Genomic DNA, 21,927 nt, shown 5'->3' with positions numbered 1-21,927 from the left:
AACCATGCAGAAAAACATTGTTCCCTGCCTCCCAGCGTTGTTGAAAGATTAAGTGCAAAGTGCTAACCACAGATCCCGAAGTGGTCTGTCCCCCACGGTTGATGACCACCAACACTGTCGAGGTCAACTCCTCATCTTCCAGACTCTATTCACAGTGGACTCGATTGCAAGGCTAAGAATTAATTAATTTAGTCACATGTAGATCTCACAAAGAGAAGGAACTTTGGCAATAGTTTTTGATTAGTTCATTTGTGGACCAAATAAATAGTTCATCCAAAAAACAAAATTAACCCCTCCAAAAGCCACAAGTCCTGGTGGCAAAGGAGTCATAGAACCTGGTAGGAATTTTATGAATTCTTCTACTGCCCATTGTGCATTATTATCTTTAAATGAATCAATAACTGAATATTATAAACCTCAGTTTCAGTTTCTAATATGGTAACTAAATATCAATAGATAAAACCCACATAAATCCCTTTAGTGTCTTTAATAATTTTCCGAGTCCAAAGGGATTCTGAGGCTGAGTCCAAGACCCTGTGTTCTGGAAACAAGTTCTTAGGAGTTTTGCCCAGGTGACCATGGGCTACAGGGAAGTCACAGCACTCCAGCTGCCAGCCTGGGTCCAGTCTCTTCCTGACCATGTGTTGGTCACAGCTGCTCCTGTCCCTGCAGGCAAGCAGTTCTGGGCTTGACTGCATGTTAGAAGTATGGGGGGTAGTCACCAAATAGATGCCTGGCCTTGCCCCTAGAGTTAGTGACTCCTCTGTGTAGGCTGTCCTTGCAGCGTCATGATTTCTAACCCTCAATGACTGTGATGTGAAGTCAGTGTTGAGAACCCCTGTTCCAGACAAACTAGCATGATAATGGCAGAATACAGCAGCAGCAGCAGCCACTTCCGGGACAATCATCTGTTTGACCCATCATTGCTACTGAAAGTCTCAGGGAAGCTATATCAAGTCATTCTTATCAAAGTTAAAATATTGTTTTGTATCAAACAAAGTAAGACTAAAAATATCCATGGCAGTTTAATCATTTTGCTCTTTAGGTTGCCAAAAGATAGTTAGACATATTTGTCCAAGTTCATAGCCAAACTTTGTTGGTTAGCCCGTTCATGAATGCCATCAGTTAGACTCTCTCATCTTGGCCTCAGTTGCCTTTCCTGAATGGCCACTTTCCCTCTGGCACACTTCTGAGGCCTTTCCTCCAGGTGATTATCCTCTCAGGCATCCTTGGGGCCTGTCTGCAGATTATCTGCCTGGGGAAGGTGGAATGCCTTCCCTTTAGTAGATTTGATTTACATCCACCAAACCCATCAAAGGATTTGAGTATAGTTAGAAGAATTCACACTACTGTCATGTTGCAGTCAAACCACATGGATGGCCGGTTATTACTGCAGATCCTCTTAAAGTCAATAAATGATGTGTATTCCAAATCCCAACTGAATATATGTTTATGCCTATGATTTTGTATTATCCAGAGTAGAATAAACTTGCTTTATTTGCATAGTCAGCATTTTAAAATTTTGAGACCATGTCTCTTTATGTTGCCTACGCTTGTCTCAAACTTGTGGGTTAAAATGATCCTCCTACCTCAGCCCCCCCCCCCCCCCCCCAAGCTGCCGGGGCTATAGGCACATGCTACCCCCAGCTTCGTCATCAGCATTTACATTTACATATTTTCACTGTTTGGAACTTCATGATGAGCTGATAGTTACCAATAACAGTGTTGAAATGTGTACCTCTGTAAATTATAAATTAAGAATGTCACAGGTGAATATAAACATTAACAGTTTTAAATTTGAAATAAGTGCTCTCGGTTCCAAAATCATACCTCCAGGAGTGTTGGACAGGTGGGGAGCGAGCCCTGTTTATGGAGGTGGTCTCCTGTTGTCAGGTCCTCTGCAAGGCACCCTGCATTTTGCCTCACTCTCCACACTGTGCCTTTGCCTGGCACCGTGCTCGGTGGTGTCTTTCTTAGCCTTTCAGGACAGCAGGTTTTACAGAAGAGTTAGGCAGGTATTATGACCCCAGGTGTCTTAGCTACGAGCCGTCCTCCACAAGTCTGGGATTAGCCTTAAGAATAGATGCTGGCTTACCCTGGGACAAGAGGGTCCTTTTTCTGCAGTGTGTAGGCCATGCCATGTGATACAACTCCCAGTCCAGGGGTGTTGCCCACCTCAAAGGCCCAGCTCCACTAATGACATGGGAAATTGTTGGACTGTCCTGAGAATGGCCATCAGTCTATTCCAGTTGCTGCCTTGGAGGCAAGCACGGTGCTCCCTGCCCTCTCCTGTAGAGCTACCAAGTTTAGGCCCTTACAGGGTGCTTTGTAATGTCCCTTTGTAGCCCTTCATTCACGCCATTTGTTAACACTGTATCACTGCTGTGTGTCTAGCTGTTTCCCTTCCTGCTCCCAACACTCACCGTGCCGTGCTAAGCTCCTGGAGGGAGCCCTTGGCCTAGCATGCGCTCTGCGTGTTGACTGTAGGATCAGTCAAAGCAAAAGGAGGAGACTGAGGTTCCAAGCCATAACGGTCCTGATTTCTTTATGGGCAGAAACTCAGAAACATCCTGGAAGGGCTGTGTGAACGTTGTGCACTGTGTCTGTGTCTGGGAGGGGGTCGTCTGCCTGGTGTGTGGCGGTTGATCTGCCTTTTCGCTCCTGATACAGTATTCTCGAAACCTCTCATAGGCTCTGTCCACGCCACGTCGGTAGCAGCCTCGAGAGTGGAGCAGGCACTGTCAGAAGTGGCCTCATCTCTGCAGAGCAGTGCCCCCAAGCAGGGCCCACTACATCCCTGGATGACGTTGGCACAGATCTGGCTCCACGCAGGTATAGCTCTGTTCCTTTCTTCCCTGAGGGCTCCTACACACGCCCACCACCCACAACCCACTCCTGGGCCAGAGGCTGCAGGGTCCTGCCAGCGCTCAGCTGTAGCACTAGGACCCCTCATGAGGAGAAATCAGAGCCTCTGCGGTCAAGCCCCAAACTGCTCCTTCTGTTCCAGGGCATGAGTTACTCTCTCCCTGTCCCACCATGCTCACAGCTGACCCTGAGCCTCGCCTAGAGTGGCAGCCACCAGGAGAGGTTTTCTGAATGGGACTCAAGATTCCTGGGGGGTCCGCCGTGTGGGGTGCAGGGTTTGTGCTGAAGATGGACCAAAGCTATACCCTGCACTGTCTTTGTGGGTGACTTGGAATCTCAGCTGTGCTCCTTATTGGCTGAGTAGACTTGAGTTCTGTCTTGACCTCTGCCTCATCTACAGGGTGGGGTTAGAGTAGTACATGATGAGCAACGTGCATGACACGTCCCAGCAGCCAAGGAATCTCCAGGAGAGAAACAGGGGCTGTTAGTTTCACAGATGTCTTTATCAAAGCCAGGGCAGGGGCAGTGTTCCTACTCCCCTCTGATGGCACCATGGATGACCCACAGAGAGGGAGGCAGTAGTAGTAGCCACTGGTCTGGAAGCTGGCCTGGAAGCCAGTTTGGTCACCTGCCCTAGCTCCATGTGGCAGCCAGCTGGCTCAGGGTTCTTCTGTGTACCTAGAAATCTCAGAAGTAAGTCTAACACACGGGCACTTAGGCAATGAGAATACCACCACACAGGGCTCCCCAGGAAATGATGGCCATTGATTTACTTGCATATTTTTACCTGTACATAAAAGTTTTATCACTTGATCTGCATGACCCTGATGAGGACTTCTGAGGCTTCACCTACAGGGTGGCACCAAAGGTAGCCAAGAGGGCGGGTGTTGCCCTCCAGTTGCGCATCTGTTTACTGCTTTTTTGTCAGGGCTGATTGCACCGTGTTCAGCCTTGTGTGTCACCTTGGTGGAGCTGTGTGTGCCGGCGTGGCTGGATTTACCTGGCCTTGGCAGTCTCGGAGCCCAGCAGTCAGCATTCTGTGATGGCATCTTTAATTGAGCCATAACAAATGCCGTAAATTAGCAAATTATATTCCTCTGAGCAGAATGCAAGAGAGGCTGATTCATGAGTGTCTGATTGTTCTTGTCCCAGCATTGGGCCTTTTGCCCAGAGAGATGGCAACAGGCTGCCTCTGAGGGCCAGGCACAGCAGGGATGCACACCTCCTTCCAGGTCTGACAGAAGAGCCAGGCCCAGATGAGGATTCTGGTGCCATCCTGTCCAGTCCCCTCTACAAGCAGAGACCATGGAGAAGAGAACAAGGAACTTGGTCTAGTGCCCAGGTCAGGGGAACCTGGGTGAGCCTCAAGGCTGTCTTTTAAATAGGGCTTGAAATGGAGCTTTTGGAGGGCCGAAGTCTAGAGCCCAGAGGCTGCTTCTCTTGCTTGTTTCCATGACAGGGAGCTTTGCATGGTATTTGCTGCCCCTCACTCGGTCACCCAGGACTTTCCTCTCTGTGTGGCCTGCCATGATGCTGGGAGGAGGTACTACAGCTGCTTATGACAACACTGAAGAACTTGGTGACTAAGACTATAGTTTGGAACTATCCTTAAATTTTTATATAATTCCGTAATCTCCGTTTATCATTGCTGTGGCCTATAGGACAGAATAAAGGTCTCATTACTAGTTAATGAGCATGTTTTTAATGTTCTACAGGCTGGCATTGAACTACAAAAAGTACTTGCCATGCTTTCCTTATAGATCCGTGCATATTGTACACATGGAGTGAGCGCTGAGTACAGAATGAATGAATGGAACCAATTAGGGTCTTAGGATCTGCGCTGTATTGACTCTTCAAAGAGAAGAATTATATTATATGTCCATATAGTCTTCAAAGAGGCAAATTCAGGAAAAAACAGTTTCCACTGAACTCAGGATGTACCACATGCAGTTTGAGCTCCACTGCTCTGAAAGGCAAAATAAAGATGTCCTCAATTGTTGACAGTTAATCAAAACCAGGTAACATCTGCTTCCCGTGTCCATCATCAGCTCCAGTGATACTTCCAGATTTCATAAATTTTGCATGCTTTCCAGAAATTAAATCAAGTCCCAACACCTGGGGCCTTGGTGCTCCTTGGTAGGTGTGGGCCTTTTCTCTCTTGGTTGTTTTTTGGTGAACTGAGGGTAGAGGGGAGCTGACGATGGGAGCTCTTGCTGGAGCTGGGGATTTGGGCAGGCTGGGGATTGAATCTAGGCTGTGCATGCTAGACAAATGCTCTACTACTGAGCTGCATCCCCAGCCCTTTTTATTTATTTATTTTTTATTTTGAGACAGAGACTGACTAAGTTGCCCAGGATGGCCTAGAACTTACAACCCCACCTGCCTCAGCCTCCCATGTAGCTGGAATTAGAGGTGTGCACCTCCATACTGGGCTTGTGGCCCTAGATTTGATCTTGCAGGAAGGTGACTCTGAGATGATGCACACTGTATCAGAGGGTTTCTGGGACACTTACATGTGCATCTGATGGCAAGTGATCACAAGCAGGACACCAGAGCCTCTCACCACTCTGTGAGGGAACAGGCCAAAGACCCAGCCTATAATACAAACCCAGGAAACAGGGGATGCTTGTCCATGAACCGTCCCTCCCTTCCCTCAGCACCTTCTCTTCTGTCCTGGCCTTCAACTCTGCAGGACTCCTGGTCGCTGAGTTGGCCTGGGCTCTGCAGGTTTGTTCCTTGGTTTGTTCTGGACCTGTTTCCATGGTTTATCTATCTGAATTGTTCTTAAATAGCACACTCACGTGGTACATGATCAAAAAGTAGGAAGGATGTAAAGTGAAAGGCTCCTCTTATCCCTCAGCCCCAGTTACCTTCCAAAGATCTTGCCCACCCTGCACAGCGTCCACGCTGCCCTCTTAACAGGGTGTCCGGGAGACCATTACATCAGCATGGACGAGACTAGCTGTATTTTTTACAGCTGCATAGTGTAAATCAACGCTGTGGAAATCCTCTAACCAGTGCTCTGATGAAGGTTTGGGCCATTTTTAGTACTTTGCCATTACAGACAATGTTTCAACCAATATCCTTACATATATTGTTCTGTATTTCTAAGATAAACTCCAAAAAATTGCACTGCTGGGTCAAAGGCCACACCTTAATCTTGACAAAGTTTGTCACGTTGCCTCCCGAGGAGTCGTATCAATGCCCATTCCAGTCAACAGCGTGTGCTGTCGCTTTCTCCCGTCTGTGCCAACACCATAGAATCTCAGAATCCTAGGTCTTTGCCAGCCTAGTACATGAAAAAATGGCGTTTCCATTGACTGCTCAGTCTTCCTAGACACTGGGCTTTTCTTTTTTACTCATAAGTATTTATTGTATGTTTTACGTCTGTGGTAGGTGCTCATATTTTTTTGTCTTTTTTTTTTTTTTGGCCCTGACCACATTTATCGATCTTTTCCTATAGCATCTGGTCTTCCCATGATATTTAGAAAGCAACTACCCATTCTGGTCTCTTAAAGTTCCATTCATATATATAATCTCTTATACAGAAGGTCAGAGAGAGGGTCTTCCCTGTACTCTGCAGCAGGGGGACCCAGGTAGACAGATGGGAGCGTCCATGCAGTGTCCTTGGGGCAGAAGTCAGGAGAGCTGGAGCAGACATGGGGTCAGAACCATGCTCCTTCCTTCTGCGGGCTGCAGGCCTCACTGGTGGGCATCAGAAGCTCATGCAGTCATGGTAATTCCAAGTTGGACCAGATACTTTCCATGCCACACAGCTTCCCAGTCCCCATCTTTCAAGTCCCATGTTGAGTTGGCAGCTAAAAATGACTTGGCGGTAGGTGGTTAATTTTTACTTGTTACTGACTAATAATTATAGCTTTCACTTTGGCACCTCTCACAGCCGAAACCAGTGGCTATTCTTAGATGTGCAATTTCAGATTTTCTGATTTCTGCTGGAAATCTAAAGCTCTGATACTCACAAGTTCCTTGACTCTGGTGTGACCTGTGGCCTTCATCCTGCCCACTCTTAGGTGCCAGGAGATTGCCTGGACAATGTCAAGTGGTGGTACATCCTCCATGATGAGACCAGGATGGCTCCCAGACCCACCATATGTGCACATATGGGTACAGGGAACACCTATGAGGGAGACCCTGAAGTCCCCGGGGCCAGGCCTGGCAGGCCTGGTGCTGGTCTAGATGGGTCAGCTCTGCCCCACCCACCCCTCCTTCCTTGGGGCTTGGCTAATGGTCTACAGTTTGCAGTGCATTGCCAAGCACAGTGCCTGTTCAGGTGTTATTCCGAGGCTTTTCGGTGGCTTAGATTGTTTGGTCCTCATCACAGCCTGGCATGGGATGGTACACTGTGCACTCCACTCACCCCACATGAAGAAGCTGAGACCCAGCCATCAAGTCACCTGTCTGACGTTGCATGGTTCACATGTTGGGAAGCCTGCATTCCAAGGCCACCAGTGTGGCCCAGAACCCTCACCGTAGCCCTCACTAGGCCCTTGTTTGTTCAACTCAGTAGTCTGAGCGTCTCTATGTGCTGTGCTCTGCAAGTCAGTGGTCATGAAGACAGGCGCAGTCCCTGCCTTCCTGGAGTTCACAGATGGGGACAAATCAGCTGCCGAAGCACCCAATCCCCAAGTTACCAAGTGCCAGGAAGCAGCAGTCCAGGTTGCTCTGACCTCCTGGAGAAAAGGCCTCGCCCCAGCAAGACAGAGGAGGCTGTGCACTTTCCAACAGCACTGACCAGGGGAGGCCCAGGAGGGAGGATGGAGGCCCAGGCAGCCCTTGGGAAGGCCTGGAGGCAGCACGAGCTCTGAGAAATAAAGGGCCCTGGGATGGAAGGGGCCCAAGGGAGGCAGCAAGGCAGGGGTCTGATGGGCTGTGCCCCCAGGAGCCATGTCAAGACCTTTGAACCCAATTCTAAAAGCACTGACAAGCTCGTGGAGGACTTGAAGCAGGAGGAGAGTGGGGAGCACTGGTCCCAGGTGGTTGCCGTGGGTGGGAGCCGGGTCTGCCTGCGACGCACGTTCAGGGTGAGCCCATGGGGCCGGCTGGTGGATAAGATGAGGGGTGACAGAGAAGGAGGAATCCCCAGCCCTGGGTTTCAGTGGGTGGTGGCGGACAGTGCCGTCTCCCGCAGTGGGCAGCTGGGGGAAGACCTGATGTCCCAGGGTGGCAGGGAGTGGGGGGATTCTGGAGTCCTGTCCATGCCCAAGGCCGTGCAAGTGACAGTGCCAGGGAGGCGGCTGTGTGTTTGCCTCACATTTCAGATTCAGGCTGGAAACACACATTTGGGAGTTTGGATTTAAAGCCAACAGATGCGACCGAAGGCCTCAGAAGAGAATGAAGGTGGAGAGGACCCGGCTGCAGGAGCACGAGGAGGGCAGCCAGCCCAGGCAAGGGGTGAGGAATGGACATTCACGGCACCCTCTTCTGGGGAGACCTCGGGCCTCATCTGATCTGTGGATGCCCAGGCCAGGCTTTCCGAGCAGCACGCACTCACAGTGAATGCTGTGGCCTTGTAGTATTCTGGGACCAGCTGTGTGTCCCAGCAGAGAAGACCGTGTGCTGTGGTGACACCAGGAATGTTGGAAAGCCTCAGTGAACCTTCCTTCTTCTTCCCTAGTCCTTGACTGACGCTGGAAATCCCTCCACCAGAGCGTCCTTCCTAAAGTCAGAGACTTTGTGCCCTCACATTGTGTTTCCTCCTGGAGAGGCAGGGACTGTCTTAAAGGAGCCCTGGGAACATGGACCAGCTGGGCCTGGATCCCCAGGTGTCCTGACTCAGCATAACAGCTTCAGGGTTCCTTAGTAACCACCTGCAGACTCCAGGAGGGGTGAGGCTTGCCCTGGCGCTGTCCCCACCGCCGTCCCCACCATCTCCCGCTCTGGGCTTCCAGCTCCCAGCACCTTGTTAGATGCTGACCACTGTTCTAGGGAACAGGCCTAGGAAACCGACTGCCTTGCCGAGGGTCGCACACGTCTCCCAGCAGCAAGCACCAAATACTCCAGGGACTCGAGACACTGTGCGTGGCAGGGAACCCTAGAGCCTGGGACCCCAGTGGTGCCTCAGAAGCAAGATGTGGGGACAAATCAAGGGGGAAGCCAAGCCACCTGCTCTTCGGGGTCCTTTTGTGTGGTGGCCTAAGAGCTCTTTGGAGAAAAGAGGCGCCGTTGGTGAAGAGAGTTCCTAAACCACTGCAGGACCTGTGCCCACTTGAGCTCACATGGGATTCGGAGCAACCCAGGCTGGGCATTCTTTGCTTCATCCGCCTCTAGCCTTGTTGACTTCGTAGGTCCCCCCAGCCACTTCTTTGGCACTGGAAAGAAGTCAGATGTGGCCCTATTCTCTGTCCTCTTTCCTCCTCATGGGAAGCAATAGCATCAGGCCTGAGGCCTATGAAAAAATGGGATAAATAAGAGATTGGTGTCATATGGGGTTCTCAGAGGACCCTCAGGGAACAGGACTTACATGTGTTTTGTCACATGGGTGTTGAAGGCTCCTCCCACTTGATTCTTATGAAAACTCTGGAAGCCCTCAGTCCCTGCTCCCAGGCTGGCCAACAATCTGCGCCTCACCAACCTGCCAGGCCCGGGATCCTCGAAGTGTGTGAACATACCCACAGGGAAGCAGGTCGGGAGCCCAGTGTACAGTGAGAAGAACACTCCACGCCGCTCTCCAGGCCTTCGGGTAACCCAAAACCACACTGTCACAGCCACCTGGCCTGGCGAACACTTGGAGAGAGTCTGCTCCCGAAAGACATCAGACAGCCTGGTGGCGTCATTAAGGGCATTCATCTCCCAGAATGCACAGGGCTCTGCCTGAATCCCCCTTGTCGCCTTCGAGTGTGGTGTGGCACCTGTTGAGTCTCCCAGAAAAATGAGGTAGGCACATCCAGGGCACTGCCACCTCAGTGCTCAGGACTTTGTACCTAAACTGCCTCAGTCTCTGGGACTGTCCTCTACAAGATCCTGGGCTAATCCGTCACCTCTCTGTGCTGCTGTTAAAAGGGGCCGGCAGATGGAGGGCACAGTGCCAGGGTGATGCCCATTCTGTCCAGGCCTTCCCTTGGCCTGGGGAGACTGTCGGTGGCGTGAGTAGGATCACCAGTGCAGTGGGAGTTCTTGAGGAGAGGGACTGGCTGGGTGACAAAGGTGAAACCGGGGGATTTAGAAGGACAGGGCTGTAGCAGAGCCTGCCCTGGGGGTCTGCAGTCCACTGTATACACCAGACTCTCTGAAAATGCTGGCGAGGACACAGCGGGGCAGAGAGCTACAGGGGCAGGAGGGGCAGAATAGATGGCTTCCAGGGATGGAGGCCACTGAGCTGGGCTTTGAAGGAGCCTGGGGTTGACCTCACAGGGGCAGAGGCCACAGCAGACAAAAGCACAGAGGCAGGCAGACCTGCTCTCGTATGGAACAGCACTTGCCGGGCCAGAGCCTGGTGGTGCATGGAAGAGGCCAGAAGTTCACAGGGTCAGAAGGCGTGGGCCGGTCACTGCCAGGCACAGGAGTCTGGAGGTTATTTTGGGCCAGAGGAGACTGTTGAAGGCCAAGAGCCCAGGCCCATGCCTGACTGCACAGGGTCCGGGACTGCCTTTGCCTGACCTGCCCTGGGACCTTGGGCAAGCGCACAGTCTCTCTATGCCTGTTTCCTCATCCATGCAATGGGGACAAATGGCAGTGCCTTCTGGGTCACCGTGCAGATGCAGTGAGGAATGGGCAGGCCCCTGAGCCTGCAAGTTTCAGGAGCACCAGCTGCTGTCAGTCACTGTCATTCTCTCTCACCCTGCCAAGCTCTGGGCTCCGCTGTCTGGTCCCTGGGGTAACAGTCATTGTCAGCACAGACACGTCCTGCCCTTGTGTAGCTCACAGCTTACCCTCTAGGGACACACAGGAAGTAGGATTGAGCAGGGAAAGGAAGTGGGGTGCCGTGTGGCTGAGGCAGAGTAGGTGGCTGTCGGTGGCTGGAGACCTGGAAGGAGATGCTGAAGGGGAGCAGAAGCTCAAGGCCTCGGCAAGGGGGATTTGAGCAGGCTCTGCCTCTGGAGGTTGGTGGACAGTGTCTGTGGAGGACAGGCTGGCCGTGAGGCAGAAGTGACCAGGAGGCCCTGTAGCAGTGGAAGAAGTTCCCGTGCAACTCTGTGAGGACTTGAGGAAAGGGGCAGAGCATTCCCGTTTTTTCTCACCCTGTTTTTTGAGCACTTGTGTGTTGTACACTCCACGTTGACAGCCTGGAAGGGCAGGAGGGGACATCAATCAGGGTGAGGCCTAGCGTCCTTCGCTGCCCTGCAGGCAGGAAAAGGGTCACATTGCTCAGTGCAGAGCAGAGTGGCCACGGAGGAGGACTCTGGCAGGAGACCTGACAGATGTGGCCCTGGTGGCCCTGGAGAGACAAGAGGACTCCAGCGTTCCCAAAGCCTCAGGCCCGGCCTGGGGAAAGACGGTGGTGCTGTGCTCAGACAGGGCTTGAGAGAAGAGCCCAAGGGGCAGATGCAGTGTTCCCACATGGACACCTGCGTGGCACACCTGTGTGGCAAGACAGAGATGGCACTGGCACGTGTGGTGTGCTCTTTGGGGAAGCCAGGGCGGCAGAGGTGAGAGGACCGAGGCCTGGGCTTGGCAGAGAGATTCTTCCTCACTTGTTCTGAAAGTGGCAGCCTGGTTTCTCAAAGGCTTCGGTGACCTTAACAGCTAAGAATCCCCAGGGTACAGTCACTTTTCCCAGAAGGGGGCCAGGTCTGGAGGGCGGCCATTTTATTTTGTGCCTTTAAATATGTGAGCCTCCGCCTGTCACCTTGTCACACTCTTGGCATCAGGAGAACAGGCTGGCGGGCAGAGTCGTCACCCTATGAAAGGCTGTGTGCCCGTTCAGCCCTTTCTCTGTGGTGGTTAAAGTCAAGGGCAGGGCCAGGCCAGGTGCTGCAGTGGCCTAGATGGACCTTGAGGACAGGCATCCTCTGAGGTGGGCAGGGCCCTGCCAGGCTCACAGCACAAGTGACCGGAATCCCTGGCAGGAATGGGCATGAGGGATGTTGGCCTGTAGCCTGACCTCAGGAGTAGGGGACCCACTGGCTCTGCCCTGCCAGACTCCCATGGGGGAACACAGAGGTCCCAAGCAGAGTGACAGCTGCCCACAGGCCGTGAACTGGGACAGCATCTGCTTTCTGCTCTCCTCCCACAGCTGAAGTCTACATTGGTCTTGGGAAGCCTGCGGAAGCCACAGCCTGTACCCAGGAAGCTGCCAACCTCTTCCCAATGTCCCACAACGTCCTGTACATGCGGGGCCAGGTCGCAGAGCTCCGTGGGAACATGGATGAAGCGCAGCGGTGGTATGAGGAAGCCTTGTCCATCAGCCCCACCCACGTGAAGAGCATGCAGCGGCTGGTGAGTGACAGCTGCGTGAGGCCCCGCCGCTAGGTCGGATTGTCCTAGGAGCCGCCGGAGGCTCGTGTCCACAAACACTGGTTCCGAAGGTCAAATGCAGTCAGCTTGTCAGACTGTCCTGTTGCACTAAGCCACAGGCCATTCCTGAGGTTGTTTATGCCAGGGGCACCTGGGAGTTGACAGTGTATAACTGTAGCTACCCTACCTGGATCCTGTTTAGGTGCCATGGGCCAGCTTAGGTCACTGGCCTTCTGGTCAGCAGTCCAAGCCACCCTGTGGCTCTGGGTTTGATAGAGACATTCCTATGGCCCTGGGCACTGATTGTCCTCTTGGTCTCTCTTATAGCACCCACTTTAAGGGATGTCCATGCCTCAGGGGATTTCAGAACAAAGGTCTTCACTTGGGGACTGCCTTCCTTCAGAGGTCCAAGATTCCAGCTTGTCTCTGAGGGCACTGGCTAGTAGGTGTTTTCCTATCAGGGTCTGGAAGGGGCTGGCCATATTGCACTGAGAGGTGGGATGCTCAGTCAGGGAGTCATCCCAGTTTCCATACTGTGCACAGGTGTGCCAGCACCCCAAGATGCACAAGCCCCTCTTCTAGGGACCTGTTGCTCCCCTACCCCTTGCCATGGACAATCCTCGAGAGAGGTCCTGGAGTTGGCCTGTCGGTCAGTCAGGTGGGAAGCAGGCTGGTCACTCTGGAGGGCTCTGTCTGTTGCTAATGGGTATGTGGGAACACACCATGCGGAGCCCTCGATCTGCTGTCACTTCCCTGTGGGAGTCTGAGCTGAAACATGACATAACGGGTCTTTAGAGCTGGCGAGGAGCTGCCCTGCCCTTCCCTGGGCTGCATGCCAGGCTCAGATTCTGAGATTTGGTTTTGTTCTTGGTGGTGGGACCTCCCTGACTTAATGAACCACAGGAAAGAAAAGCCTCGTAATGAGGTTGCGGTGCCCTCCGGTCACCAGCCTCCTGGAGCTGAGCACCGCCATCAGACATGGTGTGCCATGCACGAGATGGAGCGCTGGACCAGGGTGCAGGGCTCTGGTCCCAGGCCATCACTCACTCACTCTGGAACCTCAGGGGAGGCCCAAGGCTCTGTGTCCTTCTTGCAAAAGGCAGGTGTTCACTGGACAGGCTGTGAAAGCAGGGCCAGCACTGAGGAGGCATTTTTTACTAATTAGAAAAGTCTTCTCCAGATGATCAAAAAAACTTCATTCTCTTGCCATTTCTTACCAGTGTTGCAAATGTAGAAGGGGCTGAGCCATGGCTACTGGTTTTCAGCAGAATCATGCTGACCTACTGAGAATTAGGCACCGCAGAAGAGTGCTCCGAAGAGTTGGAGCTTGGGCTTGTCCTTGACCCACAGGAGCCTGGGTGTCTCTGCAAGTTGGGCTGGTACTTAACCTGGTAGGCTGTGTGAGAACCAAACAAAGTGATTCACATGATAAGTACCTAGTAGATGCTTATTAAATAGAAAACCAAAGACAGTCATTTTCAGCTTTAAAAATAAATCAAATCTTACATGTATTATAGCTACTTAATTTTTTCCAACTTCCTTTATGAGTGTGCTGTCACTTGGTGCAGCTTTATAAATAATTTTACATATTATCTAAACATTAGTCTGTTTGATTAAAAATATTGCATTGGCTTTCAATTTTTGTCTTGTGTTGTAAGAGGAATTTGTTGGGAAGCTAGCTTCTCACATCCTCGAGCCTTTGCTGGAGCATTGCAGAAGAGGTATATCATCACCATGTACCCAGTCTTTTTATTAAAAGGAGGTAGCATGTTTCCACCTCGGGGCCTATGAATTATTCAGAGAAGTATTTCTCATTTTCTCTAAGGGGAACACATGAGACAAAAGATCAGATAGGAAAATCGCACCAGGAGAGTTTTCTGTTTCCCTGTTGGAGCTTTTCAAGACACCTGAGCCCCTGACAAACACAAGGTGCACAGCACAGGGGCCTGGCAAGCCAGGACCAGGGGGACAATGGGCCTGGCCTACCACACCCATTTGGCAGCCACTGACCCATAGAAAAGAGTGATAATAACAAATGAGTAAGTAGGTACATCCTGATACATTAGAAAAGTCACCAGATCAGAGGCAGGTTGAGCACATCAGGCCTACAGGTTTTGAGGAGTTGAGATTCTTAAGTCATTAACTGCTCAGGGGGATTCCAAAGGATGGCTTGGCACACTCCTTCTTGCCGACCTCAGGAATGATACACCTGGCCTGCATTCTCCCCGGCCTGCTCCCAGAGCCCGCCCACTGCTGCAGGGACCCCTGCTATAGCCCAGGGCAGATTCTGACACTGTTGGACCTGCTGGTGCCCGTGGAGGGGCAATCCCTGGTGTCCCCAGACTCTTCAGCCCTGAGACACCCTACCCAGATACACGGCTGTGGATGGAGGAAGGGAGAAAAGTGGCCCTGGCCATATACCCCAGGGGCAAGGGTTAAGGCCCCAGACCGGCCTGGGCTGTAGTCCCAGCACTGTCACTTACTGGCTTTGGGGTCATGAGCAAGTTACTCCCCCTCCATTTCCTCAGCCTCACAAATGGGCCAAGTCAGTACAAGAACCACATTTACTTGTTATGTCCCAGAAGGTCCTGTCTTTGCCTTCACAGGAACCAGACTGGTTTGCAAACCCCTGAGTTAAGTGGAAGCAGGGACATCAGAGCCGCCCTTCAAGGCCTGAGTCTGGGGAAGAGACGGGCCCCAGGCTGAGGTGGAGAGGGAGGTGGAATCAGACACTGTGTGGACAGTCACCTGATAGCAGGGAGAAGACCATATGAGCAGGCGAGGGGTAGCAGGGAGGCTGTGCAGGTCAGGCTAGGTCCAGAAAGCCCAGACTAGCAGGAGTTGGAAGACAGTGCCCCAGAAACCGTCATAGAAGCCACCAAGGTGGTCCCAAGGAAAGGAACAGATAGCAAAATAGATCGAGGCCATGGAAAAAGCCCAGGATGGAAGGTGTGCCTATCACAGCCCCAACACTCCAAGGCCACACTGGAGGAACAGTTAGAGGGAGCTGTCCAGAAGGCAGGAAGCCACCTGTCTGTCACAGGTGGAGACCACGGGCTGATGGTGGCCCAGAGAAATGCAGAGAACAGACAGGAGCTTGGGCTGGCCGTGAGAACAGTTACCGACAGACTTCTGAGGGTATGAGTGGCAGCACGTGCCAGGTCGCCAGCTCGTCAGGGAGCTTTGGTTCATGCACCTGTGAACGTGTTGACGTTGTTAAGAAGCAGCGCTGACTGGGGGCAGGCAGACCTCCTGGAAGAAAGCTGGAGGTCAGGCTTGACAAGAGAGATGGCGATTAAACCCTAGGGGAAGCTGGCAATTTTCTAATGGCTTTAGCCCTCATAGCTGCATTTAAATTCACACAGTGAGAAGGGAGAGGAGAGCCAGGTGTGCGGCAGCCTTGGTAATGAGTAGCACCGACAAGGGGGAAGGGAGCCGAGGGTGGGCAGGCCTTAAGGGAGCAGCAGCTGAAGGGCCCAGAAATCACAAAGGAACATGTTGATGGGAGGAATCAGAGTGATCAGGCTTTTCCCAGAAAATCTAAAGCCATGTTTTCGTATTAGTTTTGAACAAATGTATAAATTTACATTTATTTGCCTACCATGTTGAGAAGCCTTTCGCTCACAGGACCCAAAATGAATTAATGAAGCAAAGAGCAGCTTCTTCCAAGCCAGTCAGTCTATGTTCTGAGTGGAGGGAAGGAGGGAGAGGGGGGCAGTGGGACTGGGGAGCAGAAGACCGGCTGCCTGGCCAGACTTCCCAGGCCAGGGACAGAACTACCAGGACGGGGACAGACTCTGCAAACAGGGACATCTGGTTGCCCCCTGATAAGCCTCAGTCTGGGCTTCTGAGGGCATTGTGTGAGACTGGAAGGTAAGAAAGGAACAAGGGTTTTCAGGAGAGAGATGATAGTGGAAGGGAGCCAGGAGGGTTGTGTGGCTGGAGGGGGAGGCTATGGCCGGGCTGTGAGCATGACTCCTGGATATTAGCCGGGGCACAGTCTACCTTCGGCACATCTGACAGGTTGCGAAAGGTGCAGGAACAGAAGCAGATGGCGGGATCAGCCAGGGCCTGGCAGAGGGGACTCCATGGAGTCAGGGGCAGAAGTAACCAAGGCAGTGTTGGAGAGGACCAGAGAACCATGGGAAGGGGACAGTGGAGGCACTGGTGACACAGCTGTGTGTCCACCCATATCAGGAAGGAGGAGGACCCATGTGTCCACCTGAGGATGGGCAGTCCCTACAACGAGTCTGCTGGGACAGTAAAAATGCGCTCTCAGCTGCTGCCAAGAGGTGAAGGGACCTAAATTGGAAGCACAAAGGGGTCGTCCCCTTGAATGTGAGGTCCCCATGGCCTGGAAGGACAGAAAGCCATTGTGAGAGTAGAGAGGTGGTAAGCTACGGGAAGGGGAAGACTGTGATGGAGCCATCCTGGGACAAGGGAGAGGCACTGGGAAGAGAGGGGTGACGGATGTGGCGATGTGGACGGAGGGGCAGGCGCCTGCGCGAGGGCTGTGGCAGGAGTGCTGTTCACCTCAGCTGGGTCCTCGGGTTGGGGGTGCTGCAGCTGCTGGAAGGGGAACTGGGGTGAGTGGGAACCTGTGTTTCCAGTCCACATAGGAGCCTGACCTGTCTCCTGAGGCGGGACCGTGAGACAAGAAAGGCTCTGGGTTGGCTGGGTGGCTTTGGCTAAGGCGTCACGCACAGCTCTGAGATTCCTGCCTGATCTCATGCACTCTGGCGCATCAGAAGTCTGGAGGGGCATCAAGTGAAACTGCTCCAGAGGTGGCTGCAGCCCTGTTCCCAGGCACCCCAGGAGTAGTGGACAGCTGCAATCATGGCGCAGTGCTGGACGACGCCCTTCTTTCATGGTTCCTTCCCACACCCGAAGGCGGCCATGCTGACAGCAGACTGGGAAAGGGGCGCACCCCACAGGCTGCACTGGCGGGTCGTTTGGTAGACAGCGGAATGCTGGTCCATCAAACGAATCTGACTAAGGACCCTGCTCTGAGGAGCAGGCAGCTCTTCTGAAGTTCAAAGAGCCCTGAAGACAGAGCCTCCTTTAAGCTGCCTTCAGGCCGCAGGCTTGTTTATTGCATGCCACGCTCCATCCCGTCCTGCGTGGCTGGCGGGAGCTGCCGAGGGCCTGAGTGGGGAGAGGGAGCCTGGGCACGAGGCAGCTGGCTCTGCTAAATCGTGAAACTTTGCTGCTTTGCTCTCGCCGGTCTTTGAAAGCGTCCATCTGTTCGTTGAGATCTGGGAAATTGCTGTGGCTCGTATTTTACTGGTTGGCAGCCTGGTTCCCAATATGTGCCCCTGCCGGAGGAGAGAGGAGCAAGAAGATGCAGTAACTGCAGGGACTGGCGGCCTTGTCACCGCCTCTGACTGACTGATACGTAGCTGAGTGAGGGGACCCAGCACAGAGTCAGGCAGCCCAGGGCTGCATGCCCGCACCTCCCTGGTTTTCCCTTGAAGAGATGCCTCTGGTCCATCTTGTAACTCTGGGTAAAACCTGGGTACAGGTAGATTAATTCTGGCTGGGTACTGTGGCACACCCCTGTAATCCCAGCAGCTTGGGAAGCTGAGGCAGGAGGATGGCAAGTTCAAAGCCAGCCTCAGCAATTTAGCGAGGCCCTAAGCGACCCAGTGACCCCCTGTGTCTATATAAAATATAAAAATGGCTGGGGATGTGGCACAGTGGTTAAGCACTCCTGGGTTTAATCCCAAAAAAACAAACAACAACAACAAAAAAGGATTCAAATATCCTTCCCTTTCCCTTTCACAGCTGATCTTTAGAAACAGGTCTTTTTCATCCAAGGTTTCAGCTTTTTCTTTCCATATGTAGAAAGAATGATTGACAGAAAGCAAAACTTGACCATAGTCTATTAATTGTATCTTATTTTCTTTCAGAATTTAAAGAAAAAAAAATGCTTTCAAGATTAAGAGCAACTTTCTTTCTCTGATGAAAGGCTTATCAAATGTCTAGATGTCCTCCCTTGTGCTGTGGCCAGCTTGCCAGTAGCACTCTTTGACAGGCACCAGGTCCTGATTCCTGTACCGTCACGGCTCAGTCTAACCAGGGTCAACACTCGCAGGGAAGAGGCTCCATGGGAGGTAGAGGTCGTTGCTCTTCGGTCCACCCTCCCTTTTTGGAACCGAGCACTGCATGGTGACTGCTTTGACACCTAGCAGGCTTTTCCACGGTTAATACGTGGCCTGTATGTAACTTTTTTCTCTCTAATGAAATGTGAAGCTCCTGTGCCAATATTTGGTGAAATGGGGAATTTCAAATTCACTAATGGGGAAAACTGCTTTTAGTGACCTACCCTAGGTCACATGATAGGTTAGAAGGAAACCAGGCAAGAAGATGGTAGTCACTTAGGAGTGGAGAGCCTCAGTGACAGGAAGGCAGAGGCTGAGAGTGTGGTGCTGTGGGTTCAAGTCCAGCTTCCACTTCCTAACTCCAAGACCTGAGGTGAATCCCTTAATCCCTCTGTGCTTCTGTTTCTCAAAGTAAGATGGGGATCACAACTGTGCCCCCCACGGTGCTATTGTGTGGATTCAGTGAGCTAATACAGGGTGTGTACACTCCATAGATATCAGCTACGACCCTTCCTGTCATCCTCTGTAATTCGGGTCACGCCCTGATGGAAGCTCCTCTGTATCTGTTTGACAGTGAGGAAGGCATCTCCTTTCTGAGCCTGTCCCTGTCCCTGCTCCCCTGACCACACTTCACTGGTGGGAGGGGCTGACATGAGAGCCTGTCGTGGCTGGTGGTTGGCCAGAGCATTTGCCTGTTAAGTGTTGCTTGCTGTCTGTCTGTCCAGCCTGTGACCCAGCTTATTGAGGGACTGGACAGAGGCCTGGCTGGTGTGACTGGTTCTCAAGTAGGGACTTTTCTGGCTGGTCTGAGGGAAGCTAAGCTGGGCCTTCAGCCTTCTGCCTGCCAGACCCGGCTGCTGAAGAAGGGAGGACTCTCCCCATGGCCAATGTGGGGGTCTTTCCTCGATCTGGAGGGCCCCCGCTCAACTGTCACCTCCTCTGAGAAGCCCTCTGGACCCTCAGCGTTTGACTCTGTCTCTTGAAGGACTTCTTGAGCCCCCTGTTCATGGATGTGTCTTTCTGGACAGGAAGTCCCCTGAGAGGAGGGCCCTGTCCTGAGGAGCACAGTGGCCTATGAGACAGGTGTGGGGGCAACAGGGAGTGACAACTTGGGAGTGACGACTTGACAGGCATCATTCCCCTATCACAGATGAGGCCCAGAGCTTTGGGTGCTGTTGCCCTTCAGTAGGTTTTGCTCAGATGCCACTAGAATGTGCTATTTTTAAACAAACAGGTTTATAATTTCTTTGTGCAGAGGGCCCTGGGTGTTTGCTGGTTTGGCCTGGGCACAATCATTTCTGACCACGGTCACAGGAAATGACTTTGAGGCAAGACTGGAGAATGTAGCCACATGGTTTCACATGAGTGCCGCAGTCTGGCTGGGCACAATCAGGAGCCACTTGTCAAAAGAAACTAACTTTATTTTTATAACCACACACGCCAAACAAAACAGCCTCTCAGGAAAAACCCTCAGAGCCTCAACTGCCACCACCGGCTTTCCACAAGCCTCTCTCTCCCCACAAGCTTCTCTCCACCTCCCACAATCCTCCTGCTCTTGAGGCCGATTGGCTGGGTCACGTGGGCGGAGCCAAAAAAAGTCCCCCAATGAGCAGCTCCGTGGTCTGAAAGGGCAGGGAAACAGCCCAATGAGCATCACCGCAGAGGAGCCAATCAGCTAGATGTTGCTGGGGCCGCTGTGAGCCAATCATCAGCCGGCAGCTGGAAGTTTGCTGGGGCCCCTTCGGCTGTGGCTCTCAACACATGAGACCACAGAGGCTAAGTCAGGGCTAATTGATAGAACCTTCTGGTACAGCAGGATGTTGGTGCTTTGCAGCTGGATCTAGAGAGGAGCTGCTGGGCTATAAGGCAGCTCCGACCAGGTGTACTTGGACAGCTAGAGCCCCAGGCTGATCTGTAGCACCTGCTCCAGGAGCCAAGTGGGAGACAAGGTTGGGGGGACAGCCCTCTGCTAGAGGGTCCTGGATGGGGGCAGTGACCACCCTCCCAAGGCCACCAGGTCAGACATGGTAAGGTGGCAGATGTTGAGGGAATCAGGACTGAGCATTCGCAGCAGCAGGCTTTCTTCTGCCCAGAGAGCCCTATAGACCAGAGTTCTTTGCCCGTGTCCTATGAGTACAGATAACCGAGGAAGGGACAGTCTCAGCCCTTGATGTGCTGGGGAATGGAAGAGGGAGCTTGTCACCTAGCCCAGGACTGCTGGTCCTTTACCCCACTTGTCATACAGATATCATTAAATATCATTTTATGTTTGAAAATAAAAAGCCAGTCCAAGCCCTGCGCCCTTGGGTCAGCTGACTTGTGAAGTAGTAGAGTTCTGTCATATCCTGGGTCTTGTCTTGCCCCTGGATGGTGACTTAGGACACAGCCTCAGCCCTTCGTAAAGTGGTTCCCCCCATGGATTGTGAGTGTGGCGTCCAGGGCAGAGTCCTCTGCTTTTCTGGAGGCAAGCAGCCCCACCTTGGCTCAGTGGTAACTTCTGGCTTAGCAGGTGCTTCTCTGGGGAAGATGGGGACACCCACACTGTCTTAACTGGGATTACAGGGTGCTACCAACCTGTCTTTGGGGGCAGATGGCAGCAGAAGCAGTAACCCACCCAAAAGCAAGCCTGCCAATGCCAAGGTCAGAGGTGTGAAGCCAGTGGGGAGGTCCAAAGAGGGAGGTGTCAGAATAATGGGGGGGCTGGTAATTGAGTTTCTGATGACATACGCCATGTCTTAAGATCCTCTTGAAACCATATTTCAGGTATGTAACATTTTCTGGCTGTTGGGCATATGCGTCCTCTTTGAAGCAAAAGGAATATCCTCTGGGCCAGGAGAGCTTCTGCTCTATGTCATGTGGCCCCTGTGTGCCCCCTCACCTACACCCTCCCCCAGATTGTCACCGGGCACAGGCACACTCCCACAGATGCGCTAGCTGTGTGGTCTTTGAATCCCTCCTACCGCTGCAGCGGCTGTTGTGGTGCTGGCATTGGGGTCCCCGCTCTCACCGAGGAGAAGTCACAGAAGTGACACAGGCCCAGCGGAGGCTCTGAAATGGAAGCTCATCAGGAATTCCTTCCCTTCACCTTAAGGAAAACATCTACTCTGTGTTTATTTCTACTTTCCGTTTGGAGACCTGGATAATGAGCCGCGGGCAGCGCAGTTCAGCTTCTCGTTAGTCATCATGAGCTAATTTTTTTTCAAATCTGACATTTTCTGTCCAAGGCATTTATTCTTAGAAATTCTGTGCCATTATTCCAGTGTGATTTGACATCTAGGCTTCTCTGCCTTCCTGCTTTGCACAGTTATTGCCCCTGGCCTGGGTCTGGTGATTAGTTTCGCTTCTCTGGGTTTTTTCTTAGTAGATAATGGTCCTGAACTCCCCCTCCTCATCCTTGGCCCCCTGGATTTTAGCCCTGCTGCTGTGATTCCTCCCCCACATGCCTGCCTCTGAACTCAAATGGAGGCTGTCCCCAGGAGAAGGTGGCACTCTGGGCCTGCTGGGCTTGCAGGGTCCAGCTCACTCATGCCTGGGTTACTTTCCCGTT

General features: G+C 52.4%; 1 protein-coding gene across 10 annotated transcripts in view; it reads left to right on the top strand.

Annotated features, from left to right (window-relative positions):
• Ttc7b (tetratricopeptide repeat domain 7B) overlaps positions 1-21,927 on the top strand; it is a 213,979-nt gene that overhangs the window by 171,349 nt on the left and 20,703 nt on the right. For 6 of the 10 annotated variants that reach the window (XM_048799178.1, XM_048799182.1, XM_015488439.2 and 3 more), the window contains 2 exons: positions 2,692-2,832; positions 12,059-12,261. In XM_048799178.1, coding sequence (XP_048655135.1) covers positions 2,692-2,832; positions 12,059-12,261 — 344 coding nt within the window. Of the gene's footprint in view, positions 1-2,691; positions 2,833-12,058; positions 12,262-16,972; positions 16,975-20,286; positions 20,295-21,927 lie in introns of all 10 variants that reach the window. The other 4 variants (XM_048799179.1, XM_048799184.1, XM_048799181.1 and 1 more) reach the window with 3 other exon arrangements.

This window comes from Marmota marmota, unplaced genomic scaffold, assembly GCF_001458135.2.
Source record: "Marmota marmota marmota unplaced genomic scaffold, marMar, whole genome shotgun sequence".
In the NCBI taxonomy this organism is placed as follows: Eukaryota; Metazoa; Chordata; class Mammalia; order Rodentia; family Sciuridae; genus Marmota; species Marmota marmota.
Note: the sequence above shows the minus strand (reverse complement) of the source record. Positions and strands in the feature narration are given on the sequence as shown.